This window comes from Mesocricetus auratus, unplaced genomic scaffold, assembly GCF_017639785.1.
Source record: "Mesocricetus auratus isolate SY011 unplaced genomic scaffold, BCM_Maur_2.0 Super-Scaffold_100026, whole genome shotgun sequence".
In the NCBI taxonomy this organism is placed as follows: domain Eukaryota; kingdom Metazoa; phylum Chordata; class Mammalia; order Rodentia; family Cricetidae; genus Mesocricetus; species Mesocricetus auratus.
This window is the reverse complement of record NW_024429207.1, coordinates 28,353,485-28,379,529: the sequence shown is the minus strand read 5'-3', so window position 1 is coordinate 28,379,529 and position 26,045 is coordinate 28,353,485. Positions and strand designations below refer to the sequence as shown.

The following is a 26,045-nucleotide window of genomic DNA, read 5'->3' as shown; positions in this document are numbered from 1 at the left end:
GTCACACTGGTCCAAGGTGGCTGCCTAAACCCCCATGCTGTGACTCTGCCGTCTTGGCTTCAGCACATCTGTGTGACAGTGCTGTCCCTGCTTTGGCTTGACCCACGTGGCAAATCCATGCGTATTTAAAGTCACTTCATCCTGACTCCCTCCTCAGGTGCCCTGTCCTCCTTGGAGCCGCACTGTACTCATTTCTCTCCTGAACACCTTCTAGTGTGGCACTTAGGTCAAGTCCAATCATCACCTGATTTTTTTTGTTAGTTTTGTTTTTGTTGTTTGTTTGTTTGTTTGTTTGTTTGAGATGGGGGCCTCACTATGTAGCCCTGGCTGTTCTGGAACTTACTATGTAGACCAGGCTGGCCTCAGACTCATAGAGTTCTGCCTGCCTCTGCCTCCCAAGTACTGGGATTAAAAATGTGCATCAGTATGCCCTGCTTACCGCCTGAATGTCCGAATTAAGTTTTATCAGAACACAGCCACACTCATTGGATTACATTTTGTTGAAGGCTGGTTTCCTACCAGAAGGGTATGCCATCAACTTTCTCTCAGTAAAGAATACCTAAGATACACAATTTATCACAAGGACAGGTTTACTAGGGCTCATGGTTTCAGCCTATCATTGCTCAGCTACAGTTCTTTGGGCAGCCCAGAAGGTCATGGTAGGACCAGGCATCAATGTAAACAACTTGCCTCAAAGCAGCACAACCAGAAAAAGAAGGGAAGGGAAGGGAGGAGGAGAAGAAGAGAAAGGAGGGGAAAGAAGGAGGAAGACAGAAGAAGAGAAAGGAGGGGAAAGGAGAGGAGAAGGAATAAGAGGGGAATTGAAGGGGGAGGGGAGGGGATGAAGGGAGGAGAGTGGAGAAGGGAAAGTAGGGGAGGGAGAAGGGGAGATGGGAAAAGGACCGAGGAGGTAGGAGAGGGGGAAAAAGGAGAACAAGAACGAGAAATAGAGGAAAGAAGGGGGGGTCAGGGTCCCAATACACCCTTCAAGAACACAAGGGGGTGGGGTGACCTAACTCCTTCCATTAAATCCTACTCCTAAGAGTTCCACCATCTCCAATAGTGCCAGAAGCTAGGAACCAAGCCTTTAGCACACAGGCCTTTGGGGGAACATTCCAGATACACACCATGCAAGATGGCAGAGGCAGAATGACGACAGCGCTTGCGCAGCCTCTGCGCCTGAGATACTTACCATGTAGCTCTTTACCAGAAATGTGTCAACCACCCGCTCTGATGCACACCCCTTTTCCCTCTGCAGACAGCTGGCTCCCCGGGAGTCCGGAGTGAGCCTGACTCACCGCTGCAGCACCCAGTGGGGCTCCACAAGCGATCGCAGCAGGTAAGGACTCCATAGAAAACCCAGCTGCTGTCTTCTTCGTGCCCAGGGAGAGGGGCCACCGTGTGCCTTGAATACAGAGGCACAGGAGCTGCTTGATGGAGACAAGTATCCCGTTCCTAACAAGGACATCAGCATGAAATGGCAAAGTAGAGCCACTCGCTGGTCAGGCCCGTCAGGGTGGTGAAAAGCCCAAGTATTTCCAGGAGATTCGCCTGCCCACAAGGTGCTCCTGAGAGAGCCTATGACAGACACTCCTCCCCTCCCTGGACAAGCACACAATTGGGCAGTGGGAGCAGAGAGCTGAAGTGGAAACAGACCCCTGTCCCAGGAGAAGTTCACCATCAGGGTCTGCAGACACCAGTCAGCTTGTGATGACATGATGGCGACACTGACCAGCAATGGCATTCGATACCTGCCTTGTGCCGGCTCAGCAGCCAAGTCTTCTTCAGCACACAGTATTCCAGCCTTTACGGCGACATTCAACTTCATCTGATTTGGTTTATTAGGCCATAATGTTCATTTCACACCGTGCTACTACCAAGAGAACTGGAGATTCTTGCCTCGGTTACACCTCTGGCTGGTTGAGAACATCAGAGTCTGGAGAAACGAAAATAGAAAATAATAAGCTGGGCCAAATGAAAGATTTTCCTTCTTCAGTTCTGCGAATCTGAAAGCCTGGTTTGTTTTGTATTTGCTTTGGGAATACAGGATTCCCTTCCTATTCCTGGGGACAGAGAACCTTGGAGCAGGGAGGAGGAGCGCGTTATTTAAAATGTGATCCGGGCTCCCTTTGCTATATCTTGAATCTAAAATATCACCCAACGGCTTATGGGCTACAAGCTTGGTTGCTAAGGCGGAGCTAGTAGGAGGCAGTGGACCTGTGGCAGGTGAGTCCTTGTGGAAGGTTTCCTGGTCCTGTGAGCACTCAATGAGGCGGCGCCAACTCCTTTCTCACCATCTTCTTGGCTACTTGGCGCAGGACCTCGGAGTTTTTGTTCCACCATGCTTTCCTGACCTTGCACTTCCAAAACTGTGAACCACAACGACCTTTTTCTCTTTGTTCACTGAGACTTTCCAGATACTTTGCTGTGGTAAGAGATGCTACTCACCACGCCGTAGTAGTAGATTCATAGCCCAGGCTAGGCAGATCCTGAGGATGTGTCAGTGGTCACAGGCTGTAAAACTTGAGCCTGGAGTTAATAGTGTCAATGGACCCACGGTCTCAGCACCTGACTGAGAGAAGAGCTCATGCAGAGAACCATGGTCTGCTCCCGGCAGGTGCTCACTCTTTACCCAGGCCAAGGCTTCTGCCCTAGGGAGTGCTGCAGGTTCCAAGTCCAGCTCCTTCGCAGAAAGGAGCCCCAAGGCATCCCAGAACTAACCGTGCACTGGCTGCCTCAGCCACTTCTGAGAACACAGCCACACCCAGTGAACCTGCCGCCTAGAGAAACAAGGATGGAGTCTAGGGCTCCCAGAATGTTCTGTCTGGGGGAATGTGCAAATGCATGCTGTTGGAGGGTGGGGGGGAGTCACAGGTCTATGTTACCGCTCATTGAAGTCGTGAAAGCTTGGATTACCGTGGAAACAAGACCTGCTTTTGGTACAAGAGGGCTATCACCTGCTCACTCTAGTTAACATTGATACTTGTCCCCACACACACACACCCTCTTGTTTTTTGCTCAACTCCCAGCAGGATAGAACAACTTCGGATGCATTTTTGTGAGTTGTTTTACCTCAAGTCATTTACAGGAAAGCGGCACTCAGGCCCTCTTCCTGTTTAGGAGAGGCGGGAGTGTTTAGGAAAACGTGCTATGAAGTCTTTCCAACCTTTGGCTGCCAGACCCACCCCAGTCACAGTACACAGCTAGATGGCCTCAAGGTGACCCCACAAAATCCATCGGGCTGCTCGTTGGTGGCGTGCAGAGGTGGCTGTGACTCCCTCTCCAGCCTCCTTTCTGACCTGGAGTCTGTAGAGTACCCTCATAGATACTAGGTTTTGTTTGTGATGCGGAGAATGGAACCTTGTTCATCCAAGGCCAGTGCTCTACCACTGAGCTATATCCCCAAGGAGGAAATAATTCAGTGTATGTGCACTTACCAGTGTCACAAAAGTTTGGGGTTCTCCCAAATTCCAGTGTTACAGATGAGGCAACCAACTTGGAGAAGTCAAATGCCTTCCTTAGTTGCCCTCGACAGATAACCTTGGCCATGGCTAGAATTCTGAACCATGTCACTGCTAACCCAGAATGTTAGAGCCTTTTGGGAAGATGTGTTCCAGATGTGGTCTGCTTATCTCACTCCACCCCACCCACCCCTTCCTCTGTCCGCTAGAGAGTGGCAGTGGACCAGCATTCCTCTGCTTCCCACAGGGTACCAGACACAGGGACAACTTCCTCTCATCGCAAGATGCTTTGGGCATCTCCAGGGATGGAGTGGCCTGTCCTCTCAGGCATGACAGCATAGAGAAAGGTGAGAGTTAAATGCCTTTAAAGCTGCAACCCCTCAGGTCGATACTCTTCCCGCAGCCAGGAGGCTGTGGCCTTTGAGAACAAGCACCCCTGTGCTGAGTGGTTTCTGATGGGCTTGGGAGCAGAAAGACCCAGGGAAAGAGTTGACAGTTGTAAGATTCAAGGAAGGGCTTTCTATTCTCACGAGGAGAGAGACAAGCAGATAAAGACCTATCCGAGGTTGTTGGAACAGCGCAGAGCCATGAGCCTCGCCAGCCTTGCCATGAGCATGTGAAGATGAGGTGGATGTAGGAGGGTGAGGACTCCAGGAAGCCACTTGGTATATAGATCCTCCATAACAGCAGACAGCGGTGGTTTTGAATTGTGTGGGTAGCAGGCAGATGAAATTTTATCAGCCTCAATCCTTGGGGAGATGGGTGCTGGGTTCTCCATGCACCACTAACAAGGGACAACAGAAACCAAGGTCCCGGTGCTAGTGACCTGCTGAAACCCAGGGTCTAAAAGTATTCTTAGGGTGTAGCCCTCGGAGTATGACCTCAGCTCTCCAAGATCCCCTGGGAGGGCAGTATCGTGGTTAGCTTTGGTAATTACCAATCTACAAAGAGCACTTCGATTTTATCCACACTAACCACCCTTGTCCTTCCCGCCATCCTCACCCTGGATGCTCAGCTCCTGTCAAGAACTTGTTTTAGTCATCTTTAAAAAGACCTTGTCTCCGGGAGGTCTGCTAACTTTGCCAAAGGTGCCTTTTACAGGTGGGTTATGATGACAACTCCCCCCTCTGGGGTCGTACCTGTCCCCTGTCCATGAAAAGACACTTCAGGTGCCCTTTGCATCCACCGCCAAAGCCACTCTCTCCTGTGCCATGAGTGCCTCGTGTACAGTGCATGTTAAAAACCCACACCAGAGGGTCTTATTACCTGATCTGATTTTCCACATCACAATGTAAAGTCTGTCTTAGTCCTCACACAGCCAAGGGTAACTTCAGAATGAGGGGAGTGGCTGGCATGTTAGTACTAACAATTGGTCTTTCTCTTCAGGTAGCATTAGGTAAGGTAACTCCACAGACTCTGTCCAGTACCCTGTGTTCAGCTGATTCTTCTTCACAACTTGTCTTTTACATTTTCTTTTTCTCTTTCTCTTTCTCTCTTTCCTATTCTTTTGTTTTGTTTGTTTGTTTCAGTGCCGCTATGGAAGACCAGAGCTAGGCAGGTGCTCTAGTCTGCTGAACAACACCTCCAATTTACTTCCTTAATTTCTAATAAAAGCTGTGGACTCAGCCACTCCTGAAAAGGTTGTAGGATGGGTCAAGGGACAGTCAAGATGTCACCATTCCAGTCTGTGACTAAAATCAGACAGGAAACCCTGTGCCCCATAGATAGAGGAAGGCTGGGAGCGGGGAAATGACCTCAGGTTTGTTTGGATTGCTACAAATCCTTCATGGGGGAAAATGTTTGATGCAGTTAGAATGAGGTAAAAGGGCATCTTTATAAATCATGCATCATTTGCATGGGTGGGGAGAGGAGTTGTGGGAAGTGATACTGAGACTGTGTTTGCTAGGAAAAATGCCTGGCTTCGGAAGAAAGCAAAGGCGGGAGAAGGGTGTCCTGCGGTCTGCAGGAGGAAGGAACCTTGGAACTCCTTCTCTCCTGGGCATGTGCAGTCCCCAGCTGGAAGGCAGAGCAGGGGTAAGAGAGGCTGCTGCCTAAGTCACTACACTGCTTAGGAGTGTGGCTCTCTCCTGAGAAGCTTGCAATGAGCTCAGGGTCTCTCCAAGTACTCTTGGAGTCAGAAGGAAGAGGACTGGCAGAGCCATTTGGCTTGGGTTATTGTCATTGCCATTATTTTAAAATAAGCAAGCAAGCAAATCAAACTACCAAAAAGCTCCCAGGATGTCTGAAAGGGAACACGCATTCCACGCCACGGGAAATGAGGAGTAAGGGTTGACGCCTCGTGTCTCAGTGTTGGATGGCAGAGATTTGGGGCTGTCACTTTTCTGTGTCCTCAAGCTTAAAGTGCCAGGGTTGGGCGTGGGCAGCTGGACAGTGGTAATGCCTCACCTAGCAAGCATGAGGACTGGGTACTATCTCCAGCACCACAAAGTAAAATAAAACTAAACAAGGGAAAAAAATAAGGAAGAAAAGACAACTTGGATTAGAATAGCTCTAGTTTTCTAAGTGTATTAATCATGGACACCTTTAAAGGTGCAAAACTATGACATAGGCATGAAATATGCTGGCATGGAAACGGGGGAAGGGCAGTGAATGATCTCACCTATCTCATCAAAATAAGCAAGACCTTTTGTATAATATGTAATAGCAAATGTTTTATATATCTATTTCAATGTCTGAAATGACTCTAGTATACATTTCAAGCACTTTTAAAACAGACATTTCTTAGAGCAGTTTTTAAAATGACTTGGTTTTATATTTTATTATTTTTTAATCGTGTTTGTACACATGCTAGCGACATTGGAGCCCCTGGAGCTGGAGTTATAGGCAGTTGTGGAGTTACATGTGGGTGTGGAGAATCAACCTCAGGACCTCTGCAAGAGCAGTGTGCGCTCCCAACTACTGAGCCGTCCCTCTAGCCCTCTGAGGGCAGTCTTAAGATAAAAGAAAAGTCAAGTAGAAGGCACAGAGTTCCCACACATCTCTTCTCCTCCACAGTTTCCCCTCTTATTACCTTGCATTGGGCGCAGTGGTTTTGTTTATGTGTGTGACAGCAATGTTGCTTAGAAGATGCTTTGAGAAAACTTGAGGTGAGAAGTCTGTAAAGGTCCCTTTGCCATCTCTGGAAAGACAAAGAACCTTCCCTTCCAAAGGGCTTTCCACCCGAACAGAGACAATCACCTTGCCATTGACCCACATCCCCAGCCCTGGAAAAGTCATTTATTAAACCCCCAACAGCAAATCATGCATCAAAAAGCATTTTCTTTCCCATGGTGTCCTATTTGAGTCACATAACAAGCCTATGACTCCACCACTCTCATTTGAAACACAAGAAAGCAAATTTAAACACAAGGCAAACAGAGACCAGAACAAACTTCCTGGTGTCCAACCCTGGTCTCTTAATGGGCCACATAGCTCAAGGGTGACTGTCCGCTGTATTAGAAACTCATCCGAGGGGCGGTAAGTCCAAAGAAAGGGAATCCAACTTTGAAGAGCAAAGAAACTTGATCCACACTATCAAGGGATGACCTGAAAATAGAAAGCATTTGGAAGGAAGTTGAATAAATCCATGAACAAGTCCATGATTAGTTATTAAAGGCACATTTCTATCACTGGAACCTGCTCCTATGGACAGCCATTGCTTCCTCATGCCTGTGTCAGAGAGAGTCACGGGCTGGGCACATTCAGACCTGCATGCATCCAGTATGGAGTCACTTAACTTTCTCAGGGCAGGGTGCAGGTACCATGAAGGGAACTGAAAATAACCCACCCGTTGCTACAGTGCTCAAACACTGATGTCCTGTTTTAATCTTTTCCCACTTATTCCTGTGGAATGTACAGAAGTCACATCACAGCTCACACACAAGTTTGTTTTCCACGTACTTGGGGGGCAAGGTGCTATTACCAGTTTTGATATGTCTATATAATTGGCTATCAATCATCCTAATACTATACAATACTGGACTATGCTGATACATCATATGACAGTTTCTCTATTTTTGACTTAATTGTTTCCAGTGTCACATTCTCAAAACAGTGTTTTACACCAGGCTTGATTATGCACTTTTGGAAGTTCAACGTCAGCCTGAGCTACATAGCTAGTCTCAAAACAAACAGAACCCAATGTTTTAGAGCTATTATAATCATGTGTGGAATTTTAAAACTTAGTATTATTAGATTAAAAATTTCAAAGAGTTACTGCTCCAAGAGAATTACCTGATTTTAAACTTTTAATTTTTGTCATTTCAAGCTTACTAGAGATTTGAAAGAAAAATGCAAAGCCCTCCAGTACAGCCTAGTGACAAATTAACTCCTCATAGGCATCACCATTTCTAAGGGCTACTTTCATACTCCCCTTTGTCACATCTGTTGCTTCCCAGGGTGTGTGTGAGTGTGCAATTCACACACCTGGCCCAGATGGCCAGTGCAAGTCTCCAGTCTAGAAGAAGGCCTAGACAACATATGATGCATTAACTTCTAAGGAGACAGGAACAAATGTCTATTCACCCCAGACACATTACTGAGGACAGACAGACACACACACACACACACATACACACACACACACACACACACACACACACACACACACCAATTCCATGAGTGTAGCTTAGAGAAAAGTTTAACTCGGGTTACTTAGAGGCGTCTGGGCGAGGGTGAGCTATGGAAGTACAGTCAACTATATCACAGAAGAAAAGTCCCTCGCCACTGCAGCATTTGTTAACAACCCATACATCTTCCTGCAGAAGTGGGGCAGGGAGGGGCAGGTCTGTGAGCCTTGCATCTTGGTAGGGTCTACTTTCAAGACAGGACCAGCAGTGGCATGCCATGAGGGGCACAGCACCACAGTATGCTCCATTTGGATGTTTCCCTCCGTTATCCTTGAAAACTCAGTTTCCCTTTAAGAGGAGGCCCTCACAGCAAACAGACCCCACTACCAGAGTCTCACCACCCACCTCTCTTCCCTTTGGGCTTTTCTTAGACCACACAACTTATTTAGTGTTTAGTGTCATCCTGGTCTCAGTCCCGGGGCCCCATCAGCTGTCCCCTGCCCTCTACCTCCAACAGGTGGCACACTCTCTACAGAGAGAACCCCACCCCCACCCCCACTGCAGAAGCCAGCCCGTAGGGACTCTTTCTTCCACACTTCTCCTTACCCACCCGTCCCCATGTTATCGGGACTTGGATTTTATTTCTCTTGAGAGCAAAGGGCTTCTAGGCAATTTTCCCAGGGTGTGATGTCGCCAAGATTTATTTTCTTTTTCCCACCCCGCGGCAGACCTTTGACTAAATTCAAAGTCCCCATTGTCAGGGCCTCAACTTCCCTTGCCTCTGGCTGCCGGATCTCCCCTGGAGTCCGACAAGGGAAATAAACTCACAGATGGTAGAAACACAAAAGCCGAGGTTTCTGGAGCTGTCGGTTTTAGCTGCTCTCTATCAGCAAAGCGGGGGCAACTATGACTGCTGAGAAACGCTCCTCTCGGCTACCCCCAGCCAAGAGTAACAGACAGAGGTAACTTGCTGAGCCTCTCTGATGTGCACACAGCTGCAGAGGAAGACTGGAATGGGGGGGGGGCTTGATGCCCCGGGACTATTGAGGCTTCTGTAGGTTGTGAAAGGGTATAGACTATCAGAATGGCAGCTCCCAGGAGCTTTCGTGGAGCCCCCTCTAGGAGAAGGATGGCGTGTGATGGAATTCCTGCTCCATGCCTTCACTTTTCTTAGTTCCCTGAGAGCCCTCCGCTGAGAAGTGGCCAGGAAGCGCCCCAGCCCAGGGGCCTAGGGAGAGAGAGCAGCAGGTCAGAGGTAGGGAGATCAGCAACAGCCCTGACGTCATGTGCTTACTGTCCCCAGTCACTCCCAACCCGGCACAGCGTCCCTCCGTGTGTCCTGAGGGGTAGTTACTTCTTCAGATTCCAGAAGAAGCCCCTAGTCGGGCGGGGCTGTTTAGGACTATAAACTCATGGTCAAGACAGGGGCTTAGAGCACTCGATCCTGCGAGTCCCTTTTAGGCCTTTGAGACCAGGATTTTACAACAGGATGATTCTTAAGTCCCTTCCAACTCTGAAAATTCCTACGATTGGATGATGTCAGTATGGTGAATAATCAAGCTGGCGCCACGCCAAGACAGGCTGTGCTCCTGCGCGCGCACTTCCTCCCCCTCCTTAGAGACACAGGCTGCTCCATTGGCTCCCCGGTGGCCCGGTCCACCCGGCACCCACCGGCACAGGAGAAACCCGCCCACACAGAGCCACTGGCCCCACCCCTCCTTCTCCCTTAAAATTGGCTTGAACAGCTCAGGGAGACAGAGCCTGCAGCGACCCAACAGCTCAGCGGCAAGAAGAAGCCCCTGCGAGACTGGGAAAGAAGCAAGAACTCGCGGTAAGCCGGATGTCTGCACCTAACAGCGGACCCCTCTTCTGTCCCTTTGAAATGTTTGGGGGGAAACTGAGGCAACGAAGGAATGCTTAACCGAAGCACAGACTTGTAATTCAGGCAGAAAGAGGACCACCTAGCGTCCACACAGAAGGGGGAGCACTTTGCAATGACTCCGGGTAAACTGAAGTGATTCCTAGAGGGAGAGGATAGGAGAGATGCCTTTCTTGCAGAAGTCTTGCTTGCACAGTAAGGGGAGAAAGTAAAGAATGACTCGGGTTCTTTGCACAGACAATGGGAGCAGCATTAACGGGCAGTAACTACATTGGAGAGCGAGAGTCCTGGCGGGTGTTCTATGGTCGCCTTCTTTCCTAGTGGACCCACTAAGAAACAGGCTGGGCATCAAGGAGGGGGATTGCCAGGACAGCATGATTAACTAGGCAGGAAGTTCTGGGCGAGAGAAGTCGGGACTTTTAGGAACCTCTTATGAGCACTTGGAGTGAGGATGCAAAGCTGCTCTGGTCCCTCAGGGCGCTCATCACATCCTCTCAAGGCTTGACCCGTCGGTTTGACCCCTTGCTTTCTCATGCTGCAGCAGGAAAATGCTAAAGCTCTCTGCATTCTCTCGGGACCTTTGTTTTCCTAACCTTAGAGAGACAGCGCGGGGAGGAGCAGGCTGGATGAGGGAGGGAAAGTATGCGGCGCTCCCAGATAACCAAGGACAAACTTCAGTGCAAAGAAACGCGGTAGCAATGGTTTATCTGGTGGCCAGTTTGGTCTGCTGAAGCGGATAATAGGGCAGGGGTGTGGTGGAGGTGGGAGTTTACAATCCCATGAGCGCATCACAAAGACAACGGGAGTACACTTACTGCAAGGCTACTTAGGGATTTTTTTTTCCTTCTGAGCTGCAGAGCCTGACCAAGGCAGAACCAATCAATGCAGGTCAGCGGCATGCTGAGTGCATACATCCAGTGGGGGTTAAGTCATATTCAATCCCAGACTGGATTCTGGAAACACTAAAATAGTTCCCTCTGCCCATCGGTGTATTCCACTCAAAGTGCTGTCAGGAGAGCTAGCCTGTATCTTGGTGGAAGCAATACTAGCTGCATCCCTCACCACACACACACACACACCTAAGCTGGATCATGAGGACACCCCCCAGATCATTTGGGAAGCCTCCCGAGAGATGTACAGCGGTCTGTGTGCTTCCTCCCAGACCAAGGATGCTTGGTGCAGCCAGAAGGAGCTGAGGAGCATCGGTGCTTCTGCCAAGGCTTTGGGGACCGGTGAGAGGAAGCTGCTCGCTGAGCAGTGTGCTCAGCCAGGGGTGTGAGAATGACTCCCAGAGTCCTGCAGGGCTCATCAGCTGGAAGGACTGGTGTGAGTTTGAGCCGAAAGCACCTGTGGTTGTTTTCAGTCTCATGGTGGAGGAGGCTTCAACTTTGACTCATCGGCAGGGGGCTTAGCTCCATTCGAACTGTAAAATCGCCACCCTTCTCTGAGACAGCAAGTCTCTGTGGGGGAGAGCCTTTTGCAGCCTGAGTTGAAACAGTCAATCCCATCTGACTACTTGGCAACTGTGCATCTATTGTCTCAGAATAGTTTTTTTGCTTGGTTTCTCTGTGTGATGTCAGCTCTGGTCCGGTAAAATCGGGTCATGAGAAGCTGGAATATTCTGTTAATTCCCTTTTTGGGGGGCATTAGCTTTGGCCATACAGGCAGAAAATTCTGGATGAAGCGACTAAACACAGAAACCAAGAATGAATGCCAGCTTTGAGCTATTCACGTGATGGGTCTCGCCATGTGACGGGTCTCACTTCAAACCCAATCAGAGTGCTGATGGCCCAGATTTATAGAAAATTGGAGCTAGAGTTGGGGCCATGGCTTAGCGGACAGTGTTCGCCTAGCATGCAGGGAGTCTTTAGATTTCACTCCCAGCATAGACTGGATGTGGTGGTGAACACCTCTAATCCCTGGCACTCAGGAGATGGAGGAAAGAAGATCAGAGGTTCAGGGATGGCCTGGGAAACAATGAGATCTTATCTCAAAGAAAGAAAGAGGGAGATAGAGAGAGAAGGAGGAAATGAAGGAAAGAAAAAGGAAATTACAAGTAGAGACTCTCAGAGCCTTGGTTATGCATCATTGTCGTCTAATACTGGCCCAGCTGTCTTCTTTCACCTTGTATGGGAGACAAACTTTTCTAGATAGGATTAAGCTCAGTTCCTGGCTACTGGGAAAGAGACTGAAGCAGATTGCTGGTCATGCAGCACTCATTTCTCTGGCATGTTTGAAGGGGCAGCCCAGGAGAGCTGTGTCAGCACATCCCAGGAAACACGGACCAGCTGTCCTCAGCATCCGCTGTAAAGAACTGGGTGTCCTTAGCAGTGCGTGCCATGCCACTGGCCAAGATTCTGGGGGTGACCTGTGATTGACAGGTCCGACTGAGGTATACAGACTGACTATGAGATGCTCCTGACACACGTCAGACAGAGGTCCCTAGAATTTTCTTTGGGGACTGACCTAGAAGACCTGAGTCCACCTGGAGCCTCTGCAGCTATCAGTGCAAGCTTAGGCTGGCCCCACACACTGTAGACTTTAGTACTGAAAGTCTGCTATGTGGACGCAAATGATCTGTTAGTTCACACCTAAGGATTAAGGACGCCACACGGAAGCAGCTAGATGTGTCAACTGCTAATTCCAAATTCCCAAAGTTCCAGAGGCCCCGTTGTGTGGTGTAAATTGGCTTGAAAAAGACAAATAAGAAAACAGATTAAGGATGGGTTACAAGATATCACTCTGCTTTCAGGAAGTAATGGCTCCTGTTCATACTGCTCTCTGAACACTGGTGAAGGGCATGACAATTTGTATCACATGCCATACGAGCTAGGAAAATTTGTTATTAACCCTTGAAGACCATAAGGACCTCTGAGAGCCTGGCACCTCTTCTTTTGCAGTGGCTTCAAGCAATTTGAGCTCTTGTTGATGAAGGCATCCATGATAAGTGTAGTGTACACCTGCCAGGCGTCAGACATCCAGGATCCTTATCTATTCTCTAGCTTTTGGAAAATACACAAGATGGAAAGCATTAGCTCATTAGGAAGCTCAGGGAACTAAGGCTCGAAGAAACAACAGATCTGCCCACCCAGACCTGTAAGTGGCAGTTGACGGGTCCAAGTTGAGAGTTCAGGGGCCATGTTCCTCCGGTCACTGTAAAAATGTTATTCATAGGGCTGGGTTGTGGCTCAGTGGCTAAGCATGTTTAGCATGTGCAAGATTCTGGGTGCAATCCACAGCACCAGAAATTTTTTTTAAGTATGTCATGAGCAGGTGTCATGCAGACACGAAGAGGGAAGAGCTCGGAGACTGGGATAGCTCAGGAGGCAGGGGTCAGGGGTCAGCCCCCAAGCTACCATGTCGGGGAGTGCTTTTGAAGTTCTGTCTTGGTTTCATATCTGTAAAGTGAGATATGTTGTCTTAAGTGATTAATGAACAGAAGGTGCTTTGAAAACCCAATGCCAGGCAAGGGACAGGCATTAAGATCTCTGCTGAGTATGCACATGTCTCATTCACTGCAGCTCTACCCTCTGGAAAGGCTGGTAAAATTCAGATTCATTCATGAAAGGGCATGACAAACACTTGTGATCATGACCTGATTTGAGAGTGTTAGCATCCAGAGGCAGACTGAGGGATTACCACATTATTTCACTGTTAATTCATTATACCTGGGTAGGGTGGCGTTTGCTTTAGGGACTGAAAGGAGCCGGGAGTTCAGATGGATACTGGACTCTCTTTATTTAGTCTCCAGCTTTGGAGTGGGCATTGCATGGCACTGACTGGCTGGGCTCGCCTTTTCCTCAGCAGGCTATGAGGTCATTTAAGAAAGTTTCTTTTGTTTTTATCCCAAAAGGATGCAGGACACACTCCCTACACCCACAACCAACACTTGCTTACTTCTTCCAACAACCAGGTCATTTGGTAGGAGGTAGAGCAGAAGAGTCAACATGGTTGGTGCAGATCTTCCCTAGGCTAATTCCATGTAGCTTAGACACAGGCATGCCGACTTGCTAAAAACGCTATGCCTATCCTGATAGGTGGGGCATCAGAGGGTTCTATTCATCTTTCATGTCCTTGTCAAATTATATCAGGAGGCAGACTCTTCCAAGCCCTTGGGAGATGGAGCCAAGAGGTTCAGGAGTTCAGGGTTAGCCTCAGTTATATAGCAAATTTAAGGCCAGCCTTTGTTACATGAGACCCTGTATCAACACACACACACACACACACACACACACACACACACACACACACACATGCACGCACGCACGCAGAGGGAGGAGGAAGGAAAGAAGGAAGGAAGGGAGGGAGGGAGGAAGGAAAGATGGAAGGAAGGAAGGAAAGGAAGGAAGGAGAAACTCTTTTCTCATTGTTATAAAGAACTCTGTTCAAAATTGAAAAGAGAAAATAAGTATTGACCTGTGGGGAAAAATTTTTTTGAGAAGAATTGCTTTTGAAAATCACATTTGTTTATTCGTGTGTGTGTGTGTGTGTGTGTGTGTGTGTGTGTGTGTGTGTGTGTGTGTTCTTGATATCAGAGAACAACTTTCAGGAGTTGATTCTCTTCTTCACCATGTGCGTCTCTGGGCTTGAACTCAGGTCATCATGGCCTTAACCTGCTGAAGCATCTTGTCATCCCTAGAGTTTCTTATTTGCTGGCAGATTTTGCAAATAGTTTGCCTGGGTGTGGTGGTGCATGCCTATCATACAGGCATCCAGTAAACAAACACAGGAAGGTCAAAACTTCAAGACCAGCCTGAAGGATACAGCAAGTTCTAAGCCAGCCAGGGTTACATAAAACAAAACAACAACAAAGAAGAAGAAGCCCTAGAAAGAAGAAAAAAAATTACAAAAACCAAGGACTAGGAAAGTACGTCAATGGTAGAGTCTAGCTTGCTCAGCATGCTTTTTAAATCACCAGTACATTCACTCCCTCAAAAGGAGGCAAATAAAATCCACTGTCTGTGAGGTGGACTGTCTCTGCTTGGACAAGGAAAGGTAAGCTGTTTTTCCTTTCTTTTGAGTCAGGGTCTCTGTGTGGCTGGACCTCGATATGCAGTCTAGATTGGCCTCAAAGTTGTTGTGGTCCTTTTCCCTCTGCCACTAAGTGCTAGGGCTCTGGGTGTGTGCCACTAGGCCAGAGGCCCAGAGAGGAACCGCTATGGTAACCTGCTGCCTTTTTCTAGACCACTCTCTCTGAAAGCAATTCACCTCACCTCTTTACCTGTTCTAGAAACGTGTCTGTGATGTTGCAGTTGTTCTGGAGACTTCTTATGGTTTTCTGGGCTGTGGTGGCAGAGTGTGGGTGAAGTATGGCTTCAAGGCCATGTGTTGTTTTAGGGTTATTGTTACTCTTAAAAACTGACTCCCCGACTCAAATCTCTGAGGAAATCATTTTTCAGCAAAGCAATAAGAACCTGGAGTGTCCTTGCAAAGATGGAAGCATTTCAGACTAGCATATGGTACAAAATTTGACAGCAGTGTGGCTTCCCAGTGGTTTTTCCCGGTCAGGCCTCCTCTAACCAGCTAGCTCCCTTGCGCAAGTACAAGCCCCCAGTGCCCCAGCCTCTAAATGAACAGCAGCATAGCTTGCACAAAATCTCAGACTGAGTGCATTCAGTTGACCACATGTATGTACATGGTTCCTTTATTACAAATCTCTTTCCTATATACGTATAAAGAAGAGAACTGTGGCCAGGGTATGAGTGAGAGCACTTTATCCATTTACGTGAGTGTCATCTCTTATGTTACATCAGAAGCCCCAGAAAACTAGCTCTGGAGGAGGACTCCAAGAGTCTAGCTAGTCTTTTTTTTTCTTTGCTGGGAGCTCATTTCTATCTCAATATGGGGAGCAGCATTATTAATCATCTTTTCATCCGGTGATTTTTTCTTTCTGTGAATGGGTTATTAAATTCCTTCATGAGAGCAGATTTTCTTGGGTAAAGATGGTTGTGTGAGGGATGCAAAGAGGACAGGGCCATGAAAAGGCCCTGGGGACATGTCATTTGCCTTTTCCAAAACTTTCTGCCAATCACTTTATTGCTGTTCCAGTAGCTTTGTCCGATCCAGACGCCAGCAGTTATCGCCTGGCATCCATGGAGTGCTATTCCTCCATGTGGCATACTCCTGACACAATCTCCACTCTCTCAAAGTGGTCCACATTTCTGGATCTTGGAAACGGTCCATCTCCAAGGAGAGCCAGCTTATTGAAAGTCCCCTATCGCCTTCCCTGTCTCCCATCATTTGCAGATGAGGGGGCAAGCGACAGTGTCATGGTCGCTGCAGCAGCTGACAGAACTTCACCTGGCGCGCAGGCAGGAAGGGCCGAGTTGCCCACGAGATGAGCATGTATTTCAGAGGAAGACACGACTGATAGATTGCACATGTGCAGGTGGCATACTACACAAAAATGCCTGTCAGCACACACTTCCTGGAAACCTAGACGGAGTGTTGTTGGCAAAGCCGTATACCCCGAGTTTTCTAATTTATGCAGAAGCTGCAATGACTTGCCAAGTCCCAAGCCTGATGGACTATCTCTAAAGAAAGAGCTTCTTTCTAATCCATTAGATTCAATTCTGTGCAGGGTGAGCCTGCTGTGGCTGGGTCTTTGGGACTTGGAGATGACAGGTCTTACATTCTGTCACCCCTCTTAGTATTCAGGGACAACAGCCCAACAAAAGTTAAGACAGTCACATTCCCTGCCTTCCTCCTCCCTTCCTCCCTTCCTCCCTTCCTCCCTTCCTCCCTTCCTCCCTCCCTTCCTTCCTTCTTCCCTTCCTCTCTCCCTCCCTCCCTTCCTTCCTTCTTTTTGCTTGCTTGTTTTGTTTCATTTTAGTTCTTTAATAATCCTAGAAAATTACTGTATATGCAACATGAAGAGAACACAGAAACACTTATGTATTTGTACTCATAAAGCAAGCCTCAGATATATTCCTTAAATCCCACCCACTAGCACCCATGAACCCCTCTGGTGGGTGCCCAGAATCTATGGAGTCAAATTCTCACCCTCTGGGCATTGAATTTAGGTCCATGCCTCTACTTTATGCTTTGTCCCAGCATGGCTCGTGACCTCAAGACCCACATTTTCCACAAAATCAAACCAAGTTTCCAAGTTCCCCTCCCCCTCTTTCTCCTGCTTTGGGACTGCACTGTTTTTCATCTGGCATGTGACTAATTTCCCTGTCATCCTCTTAGGCCATGTGGCCCATCCAACAGCTTGCTAGGATTGTCTCTGCAGAGTGTGGAAAGAGCTATTCGCTGCCTGTGTGCAATTCATCTTCTCTAGTTCATGGCTAAGCAAGGCCAAAAGCCCAGATGCAGATAAGTGACAGTCCTTAACGTCTGAGCTCCTGTCCCTCCTGTAGAGAAGGGCTTACCATGATGCAATGCAGCCCTGTCCATGAGCTCGGTCTCTTTACCTGTTGTTCCTTCTGTCCTATTGGTCAGGAAAAGAGTTGGCCTCTTGGGGAGAGGAGGGTGTGCATAGGAATCAGCGGTGCACTTTTTTTTTTTTTTTTTTGGTTTTTACGAGACAGGGTTTCTCTGTATTGTTTTGGAGGCTATCGGTCCAGCCAGGCCTCGAACTCACAGAGATCCGCCTGCCTCTGTCTCCCGAGTGCTGGGATTAAAGGCGTGCGCCACCACTGCCCGGCTCAGCGGTGCACTTTTTACTCTGTAATTGACATCAAGAGAGCTTTGAGTTAGTTGGGCATGGTGGGGAATTCCTGTAATCCCACTGTGGTGGTTTGAACAAGAATGACCCCCACAGACTCATATTTGGATGCTGGATCCAAAGCTGGTGGAATTGTTTGAGAAGGCTTAGAAGGCATGGCCTTGTTGCAGGAGGTGTGTCACTGGAGGTGGGCTTTGAGGTTTCAAAACCCCACACTATTCCCAGCTAGCCCCCACCTCCATCTCTGCCTCATGCTTATGGATCAAGATGAAAGGTCTCAGCTACTTCTCCAGAGCCCAGCCTGCTTGCTGCCACACTCCCTTCTATGCTGGTCATGAACTCACCCTCTGAAACTTTAAGATATCCCCCAGTTAAATGTTTTCTTTTCTAAATCCCCTTGGGCTTGGCACTGTGTCTCTCCAGTAATAGAAAAGTAACTAAGACACCCAGCATTCCACATGCTGAAGCAGGATTGGACCATTTCCCTGTCATCAAGACCCAACGGTCTACACAGCAAGATCCTATCTCAGAACCACAAAAACAACCCCAGTAACTTAGTAGGTGTCAAGAACAAAGACTCTAAAAGCCCCCCTTGAATGGGCTGATTGGTGTGAAAAGGAATAGGGGTTGAGTCATGGAATCACACTTGCAAAAATGGTCAGTTTCTTCCTGTGCTCTAGGCCACCAGGTAGTAAGGACAGGAAAGTCGGGGGGGGGGGTATCTACAGTTAACTCTCCTGACATAGAATTAAGGGTGAATTTAAGTGGAATTTTGGGGAAGCTGGGAAAGGGAAAAGTTAAAGGAAGCCAAGAAAGGGGAAATTACCCATGACAAGATTCCACACGCCTGTTCAGGCGGCCTCCATTGCCGCTTCCTTCCTTCTGGAGTTGCCAACGGCAGAAAGATACAGTAGTCCAGCGTCTTGCACAGCCGCGCCCCCTCCCCCCCCCCTGTCAACGCTGGTAGGCGTAGGTCAAGAAGAGCAAAGACCCTGGGTCCGTCAGGCCCCACAGCTCTTTGTTTCCTTCCCCTGGGTCACCATCATCCCGACACGCCCTTTCCTATCTAAGGGCCGCTTTTTCTCCACTCGGCTCTGCACTCCACCCCTGCACCCCAGATGGACGCAGCAGGCAGGAGTCCCCCAGCTCAACCTCCCTTTCTGTTTGCATCTTGGAGCTGAAGGGATCTTGGGGCACGTGAGGAAGCTAGGCAGGTCTCCCAAAAGTCAGTTCTTTTCAAAGAGCAGAGGCCAGAGCCAGCTGTGGGCAGGATGGATCCTGGGAGCGTCTAAGCCAGTGGTTTGTGGGGGCCTGACAGGATAGGAGTGGGAACCAGAGTTGTTGTGACTGAAGGGAAATGAGTCAGGGTGAAGGAAAGTCCTGCTTTGATGCTGGGGACGGAGGAGTGAGAGGGCTTGCCAGACCACAGAGGAACCGGGCCAACTAACCTACTTTCGGCCACCAAAAGCAGAAAGCATGGGGGAAGGCAAGTGGAAACTGGATGGGGGGGCATCAAGGGAGTTCAGTGACCAAACAGCAGAGGCTGCCTCTGTTTCTGCAGATCTGCTCTTCACCAGATCCGTGTGTCTATAAAAAAAAGGACACAGATACTCCAAAGGGAACTAAGACTAACATGGAGGGAGCCTTCATTAAAATTACCAAAGCTGTGACATCTGAGGCAGGTGACCTGGCACCATGACAGGCCAGTGATAGAAACCCTACAACGACCTCTGAGATAGCCAGAGAGGACAATACTGTGACTCCTAGCTCATCCCAGGACAGGGTTTCCTTCCCAGGAAGTCAGGCCCCTGGTGACCAAGAAGAGCCAGGGATGGGTTTACTTACTCTTCAGCCCACAGGAATCTTTGGGAAAAGCCGCTTACATCAACCACTGTCTTTCAGCAGATAACTACATAAGCAAAAGGTGCCGGAACAATGGAGTATCATTCTGCCTCCAAAAGGGCAAGGGTTCTACAGTGTAGATGAATGACCTTGCGGTACATTGTGCTGAGTGACTACACCTATAAAGGACAGACACCGTGTCACTCCATGTCTGTGATGTATGCAATGTAGTCAGAATCACAGACACAGAAGGTAGAACGGTAGTGGCCAGGGGTTGGGAGAGCAAAGGATATCGGTTTTCACCAGGATAAAGTTCTGGAAGATGAGTGCATAGCAGTGTGCATATGTTTAATGCCACTGAGATGAATGTTTCATAATTATGGTGGTAATTCTAATGTAGCTGTACACTTTCTCTATGCACGCAAGCATGCACGCACGCTCGCACACACACCTATATCTATAGCCGTATCTATATATCTATATAGACAGACAGATGTGTGTAAAAATCTTCTGATGTCTGAGTCAATTCTGAAAGGGTCCCCTGAAATAAAGTCACAGGGCCCTGAATTTTCTATGGCCCTTTGCCCTCCCACGTTAATTGCTTTTATTTTTCCTCTGAAGCTTAAGGGGCACAGAAGAGATGGGGAACAAGATGAAGACGGAGCTGTTGTGTGTACTGCTGCTTTTCGGAGTGCTTTTCACCGTGCCTGGCCAGGTGGGTCCTCCTCCGTGCCTCACCCCGTTGTGCAATGTTTTACTCTTTTGACTCTTTGAGGGGCCCAGCTCCCAGATAAATCACACATGGAGGCATACTCTTACTTATGAATGCCCGGCCTTAGCTTGGCTTGTTGCTAGCCACCTTTTCTTAAATTAACCCATCTCCCTTTCCCCTCTGGGCTTTTAGCTTTCTTATATCTGTATCTTACTTTCCATCTTACTCTGTGGCTGGCTGGGTGGCTGGCTGAGTGGCTGTGTGGCTGGCTGAGTGGCTGTGTGGCTGGCTGGGTGGCTGGGTGGCTGTGTGGCTGGGTGGCTGTGTGGCTGGGTGGCTGGCTGGGTGGCTGGGTGGCTTGGTGGCTGTGTGGCTGGGTGGCTGGCTGGGTGGCTGTGTGGCTGGCTGGCTGTGTGGCTGGGTGGCTGTGTGGCTGGGTGGCTGGGTGGCTGGCTGGGTGGCTGGGTGGCTGGGTGGCTGGCTGGCTGTGTGGCTGGGTGGCTGGCTGGGTGGCTGTGTGGCTGGCTGGCTGTGTGGCTGGGTGGCTGTGTGGCTGGGTGGCTGGGTGGCTGGCTGGGTGGCTGGCTGGCTGTGTGGCTGGGTGGCTGGCCGGGTGGCTGTGTGGCTGGCTGGCTGTGTGGCTGGGTGGCTGGGTGGCTGGGTGGCTGTGTGGCTGTGTGGCTGGGTGGCTGGCTGGGTGGCTGGGTGGCTGGCTGGCTGTGTGGCTGGGTGGCTGGCTGGGTGGCTGGCTGGCTGTGTGGCTGGGTGGCTGGCTGGGTGGCTGTGTGGCTGGCTGGCTGTGTGGCTGGGTGGCTGTGTGGCTGTGTGGCTGGGTGGCTGGCTGGGTGGCTGGGTGGCTGGCTGGCTGTGTGGCTGGGTGGCTGGCTGGGTGGCTGGGTGGCTGGCTGGCTGTGTGGCTGGGTGGCTGGCTGGCTGGCTGGCTGTGTGGCTGGGTGGCTGGTTGGCTGGCCCCTGACATCCTCCTCTCCTTGTTCTCTTGCTCCTCCAATCCTCAGCTCCTACTTCTATTTGTCCTCTCTGCCTGCCAGCCCCACCTATCCTTGCTGCTGCCTCGCTATTGGCCGTTCATCTCTTTATTAGACCATCAGGTGTTTAGACAGGCACGGTAACACAGCTTCACAGAGTCAAACAAATGCAGCATAAGCAAAAGCCACCTGAAAATAACATTCCCCATCACCCATCACCCCATTGGGCCACCAAGCTCACAGATGTTCATGGTGTGACCCAGTGTTCATGCTTTCATGTCAGGATGGGAGAGGTTCCCGGGAGTGGTCACAGAAACACTGTGCACACTCCCCTCTGGGTAGGGTACTTAGAGTTCAAATCCCAGCAGCAGAATCCAAGCGTGTCTTAGACTGAACAATTCTGGATGCTGCTTCTGTGCCTTTGACGGCCTTTTTTAGAGCCAGTTTGTTAGCCAGTGAGAAGGGTGGTGAGGTGGGGAGATCACACCTTAACATTAGCATAGGCTTCAAAGGACCAAGGCCTGGGGTGAGGCTCAGGGGAAAGAGCTTGCACAGGGCCTGGACTGTGGTCCCCAGCCCAGGAAAAAAAAATGTACTTGAATGCATCCATAGGGTACTAAGAAAAGACAGGCATCACGAACTACTGAAGTAGGGGGACAGAGACTGTGCCCACTTTCCAAAACCTCACCTCAACACGGGGTACTGTAAAAGGCCAATTGGGCAACACTGGGGCGCAAAGACTTCTCATTATATAGCGTCCCAATGGCTACACAATGGACACAAGGAGCTGCAGCCTTACCATCCTCTGGAATCCGCTACCCATGCACCACTACTTAAATTTAAAATGACCTACAGAATTGGAATTGCAGTTCATCAGCCACATTCGCTACATTTTATGTACTCTGTGGCTATGTGGGATTAGTGACTAAGGCATTGGACAACACAAATTGGAAGCGTTTCTGTTGTGCCCGGAGTTCTTCTGGGTGACACTAGGTGTGTAGAAAGAGCAGAGACTTGACAAAAGGGTAAGAAAAGCATGCTGTAGCTGGGTCACTCACCCGAAGGAGGTGCTCCCGAGCAGGTGGCTCCTGGTCCATCTTCCCCAGTCTGAGCTGACCCCTCCTCCATCCTGGTCTCTCTACAGGGAATGCACAGCAGGTTCAGAAGAGGAGCCCGGTCCTACAGAGGTGAGGGGTAGAGGGGGAAGCGGGGGCCCAGGCCTCGTAATGCTTTTGGTTGTCAGGGGAATCAGTCTTCCACTTGCGGGATGGTTATGAGATCTTTCCAGGTGCTTTTGTGGAAATGTCTGCCTGCTCTCTACTTGTCAGTCAGCTGGGGCCAGCCAGCCCGGCTCCCAGGGGCAACCTAATCAGACTGTCAGAGGATAGTAAAGCTGGTGGGGGTGGCGCATGTCTACAATCCCAGCACCTGGGAGGCTGAGACAGGGGGATCATGGATTCAAGGCCAGTCTGGGCTGCACAGCAAGACCCTGTCTCAACATGGCTCAAAGTATTTGATGCAGAGATGAGGAAACAGCCCTGATGGGAGGAGCTGACCCACTCACTGAGGCTGCCAAAGGACCCCCAGCAGAACGTGGGAAGGCAGAGTGCCCAGTCCTCTCAGTGTTCCTGGACTGTGGGCTCACCAGTGTCCACTAAGTCCAGCTTCAGGTCCTTACCAACCCCCCCACCCCACCCTCCACCCTATCAACCCCCCTCCCCACCCTCCACCCTACCAACACCCTTCCACCCTCCACCCCTCTCTCTCACTATCTCTATCTCTCCCCTCCCTCCTTCTTTCCTTCCCAACTCCCTCCCCCCACCTCTCCTTTTCTCTCCTCTTTCTCTGCCTCTCCCTCCCTTCCTCTCCCTCATTCTTTCTTTGGTGGAGGTGAGGAGGCACTAGGCCTTTCTCCATGTCTCATTTTATTTTCTTTCTTTTTAATTTTATGATTTTTTTTTATTTTGGCTTTGGAGTTAGAGTCTCATTTTAATAGCCCAGTCTTGGACTGAGTGTGTAACTAATATAGGCTTCAAACCCAGCAATCCTCCTGTCTCAGCCTCCTAAGAGCTGAGATTACAGGCGGATATCGCCAAGCCCCGCTTTGGAACACTTCTCTAAACTCCGAAGAACAAATAAAAGGGTTCAGTGTCCCAAGACTGTCCCTTGTGGTGCTTTTGGAGCTGCTGTTTTTGGTAGAGGAGGAACTGGAGCAGAGGCTAGGGCTGTGCAGACTGCACAGCTCTGTGGCCTGAGAGGAGAGCCTGAACCCCGCTGAGATGCTGCCCAGCTTATAGGCCCAGCCCCCCACTTAGTGGATGACAGTTCTGGCTGGGGTGGGGCTCATCTGTCCTGCAAGGCTCTGCTGTTACTGGAAGCCAAGTTTAGGAAGATGATTGGAGACCCTTTTGGGATCTGGAGTCTCAGGTACTCTAATCTAGATAGACCGCCTTGCTATCACTGCTTTTTTGGGGTGGATACCGCATGAGTAAAATCCCTCAGTGGAGTCGGTGTCTGACTCAAAGCAAAGGAGACAGACATGACAAGGAGGATATGCCCGTTCCCACCCCACTCGCATCACCTCACCCTGTGGTCCAAGTCAATTCTGTTTTAGAAAAGCAGCTGCTAAATGCCTGCTATATTTTCATTGCATGACAAATACTACTGAAAGCAGCACATTTTCTGACAGGTGTAAGTGCTAGTTTTCCTTATTCTGAATGGTAATAGTCTATAGATTAGAAACCTGGTAGTCAGTTACGCAGAGAGGTATTGTTTTCACTGATTTTTGTTTGTTTGGTTGGTTGGTTTGTTTTCGCAAGATAGGGTTTCTCTGTGTAGCCCTGGCTTTTCTACAACTTGCTCTGTAGACCAGACTGGCCTTGAATCCAGAGATCTGCCTACTTCTGTCTCCTGAGTACTGGGATTAAAGGCATTTACCACTACCACCTCAGCCTTATTTTTGACTGATTAAAGTGGGAAAATAGACAATTAATATAAATTTATTTTCATAGTCAAATTATCTAAAAATAAAGGTTCATCAAAGGAAGATAATAATAATAATAATAAGAGAGTTTTCATGAAAAAATAAGCATTTATTATCACTATCATATTCCTAAAGAATACACAATAGATGATAGTCACCTGTATCTAGCAGAGGTTGGTTCTAGGGCTTCCCCGGGGTACCAAAATCCACAGATGCTTAAATCTCTTTCGTAAAATGACCTGGTATTTGTGCAAAACCCATCTTCCCATATACTTTCAGCCACTTCTAGATTATCCATGATATCTAATATACTACACGTACTGTGGCCCCAGATATAAAAATAATGGGGCATTATGACATATTTTGTAAGGAATAATGACAACAAAAACCACACATGTTCAGGACGGACTAGAGGCCTCACCACAGGGCCACTGTAACCTCACTACAGAACGCAGAGCTACGGAGGGTTTACTGTGTGTTGGAAGCAGAGCCAGGCTTTCCCCGTCTTGTGTCTGTCCGGAAAAGACAAGCCTGTTTTGTGTTGCAGTGACCTGCAGAGATGAACAGACACAGACAACTTACCAACACCGCCAGTCGTGGCTGCGCCCCATGCTTAGAAGCAATCGGGTGGAATACTGCCGGTGTAACGGTGGCTCCACGCAGTGCCACTCGGTGCCCGTCAAAAGTACGTACCCGGCCTCGAGCTCAGGGCCCAAACCCTTCCTTCATGGTTCCTGGCACATTCAGATCTTCTGCCCATATTCTGGGTGTGATCTGCCCAGGCAGAGGTGAAAGCACTTCAGAAAACTGAGGCGGGGGAGAGCCTTCACTTGCCCAGCCTCAGCGTCCACATATGTGACGTGGGAAGTAATACTCATACTTTGAGGCTGACACTGGGGTTAGCCGCGCTATCAACTGTGGAACAGTGGCTGACGTGCAGAATATTTTTGCAATTCTAACTCCTGTATTCTTGGAGCTACTTTGAAAGTAGTTAGGGGTTTCCTTGTCTACACTCTTTTGACAGGTTGCAGTGAGCCAAGATGCTTCAATGGGGGTATATGTCAGCAGGCCCTGTATTTCTCCGACTTTGTCTGCCAGTGCCCTGATGGATTTGTTGGGAAACGCTGTGACATAGGTGAGTGCTTTGGTGGATGGGTGTGAGAGACCTTCTGAAATCCTTCCTGTCAAACAGTCCAGGAAATGTTTGCTGGAGGGCGGGGTCCAGGGGAGGGGAGATAAGGTCATTTTGGGAATGACGGTAGTGGGCCATGTGGTCAGAGCCTGCACTGACAACCCACGGTCTAGCTCAGACACAGTATTGTGAGTGACCCTGTCCACCCGGCTCTCTGTGAGCTCCAGAGGCTTCAGCAGCCAGCCTGCTCCACTGTGCTGAGGGAAGGCAGAGTTCCCTTGTGAGCCCTTTGGTGTTTTTTTGTTTGTTTGTTTGTTTGTTTTTTTGTCAATCAGATACCAGAGCAGCATGCTTTGAGGGCCAGGGCATCACCTACAGGGGCACATGGAGCTCAGCAGAAAATGGGGCTGAGTGCATCAACTGGAATAGCAGTGTTCTGTCCCTGAAGCCTTACAACGCAAGGAGGCCAGATGCCATCAAGTTGGGCCTGGGGAATCATAATTACTGCAGGTGAGAGGTGTCTTCCACAGCGGTGTGTGTGTGTGTGTGTGTGTGTGTGTGTGTGTGTGTGTGTGTGATACGAAATATTACATTCAGGGGAAGATCTGGTCATCAGTCATGGATTCTAGAAAAGCAGAGCTGATGACCCTTAGACAGGTATATAGGTAGCTACCTAGATATATAAAATGCATGTATAAATAATATGCAGACGTGTAAGAGATGATACATGTATGCATACATAGATAGGCGATAGCATCAGTGCATTCATATATCAGTGACTGGTAGATTGACACTTCGATGGTAGGTATGGAG

The 26,045-nt window shown here is 49.2% G+C and overlaps 1 protein-coding gene across 2 annotated transcripts in view; it reads left to right on the top strand.

Annotated features, from left to right (window-relative positions):
* The first annotated feature begins 9,673 nt into the window (after nucleotides 1-9,673).
* The window catches only part of Plat (plasminogen activator, tissue type), a 26,223-nt gene continuing 9,851 nt past the window's right edge, over nucleotides 9,674-26,045 (top strand). Inside the window, exons 1-6 of one of the 2 annotated variants that reach the window (XM_013110872.3) lie at nucleotides 9,674-9,860; nucleotides 20,041-20,134; nucleotides 22,262-22,304; nucleotides 24,648-24,785; nucleotides 25,125-25,235; nucleotides 25,568-25,742. In XM_013110872.3, the coding sequence (XP_012966326.1) occupies nucleotides 20,060-20,134; nucleotides 22,262-22,304; nucleotides 24,648-24,785; nucleotides 25,125-25,235; nucleotides 25,568-25,742 (542 nt within the window). In that variant the 5' untranslated portion in view covers nucleotides 9,674-9,860; nucleotides 20,041-20,059. The remainder of the gene's footprint in view (nucleotides 9,861-20,040; nucleotides 20,135-22,261; nucleotides 22,305-24,647; nucleotides 24,786-25,124; nucleotides 25,236-25,567; nucleotides 25,743-26,045) is intronic. The other variant, XM_021225103.2, reaches the window with a different exon arrangement.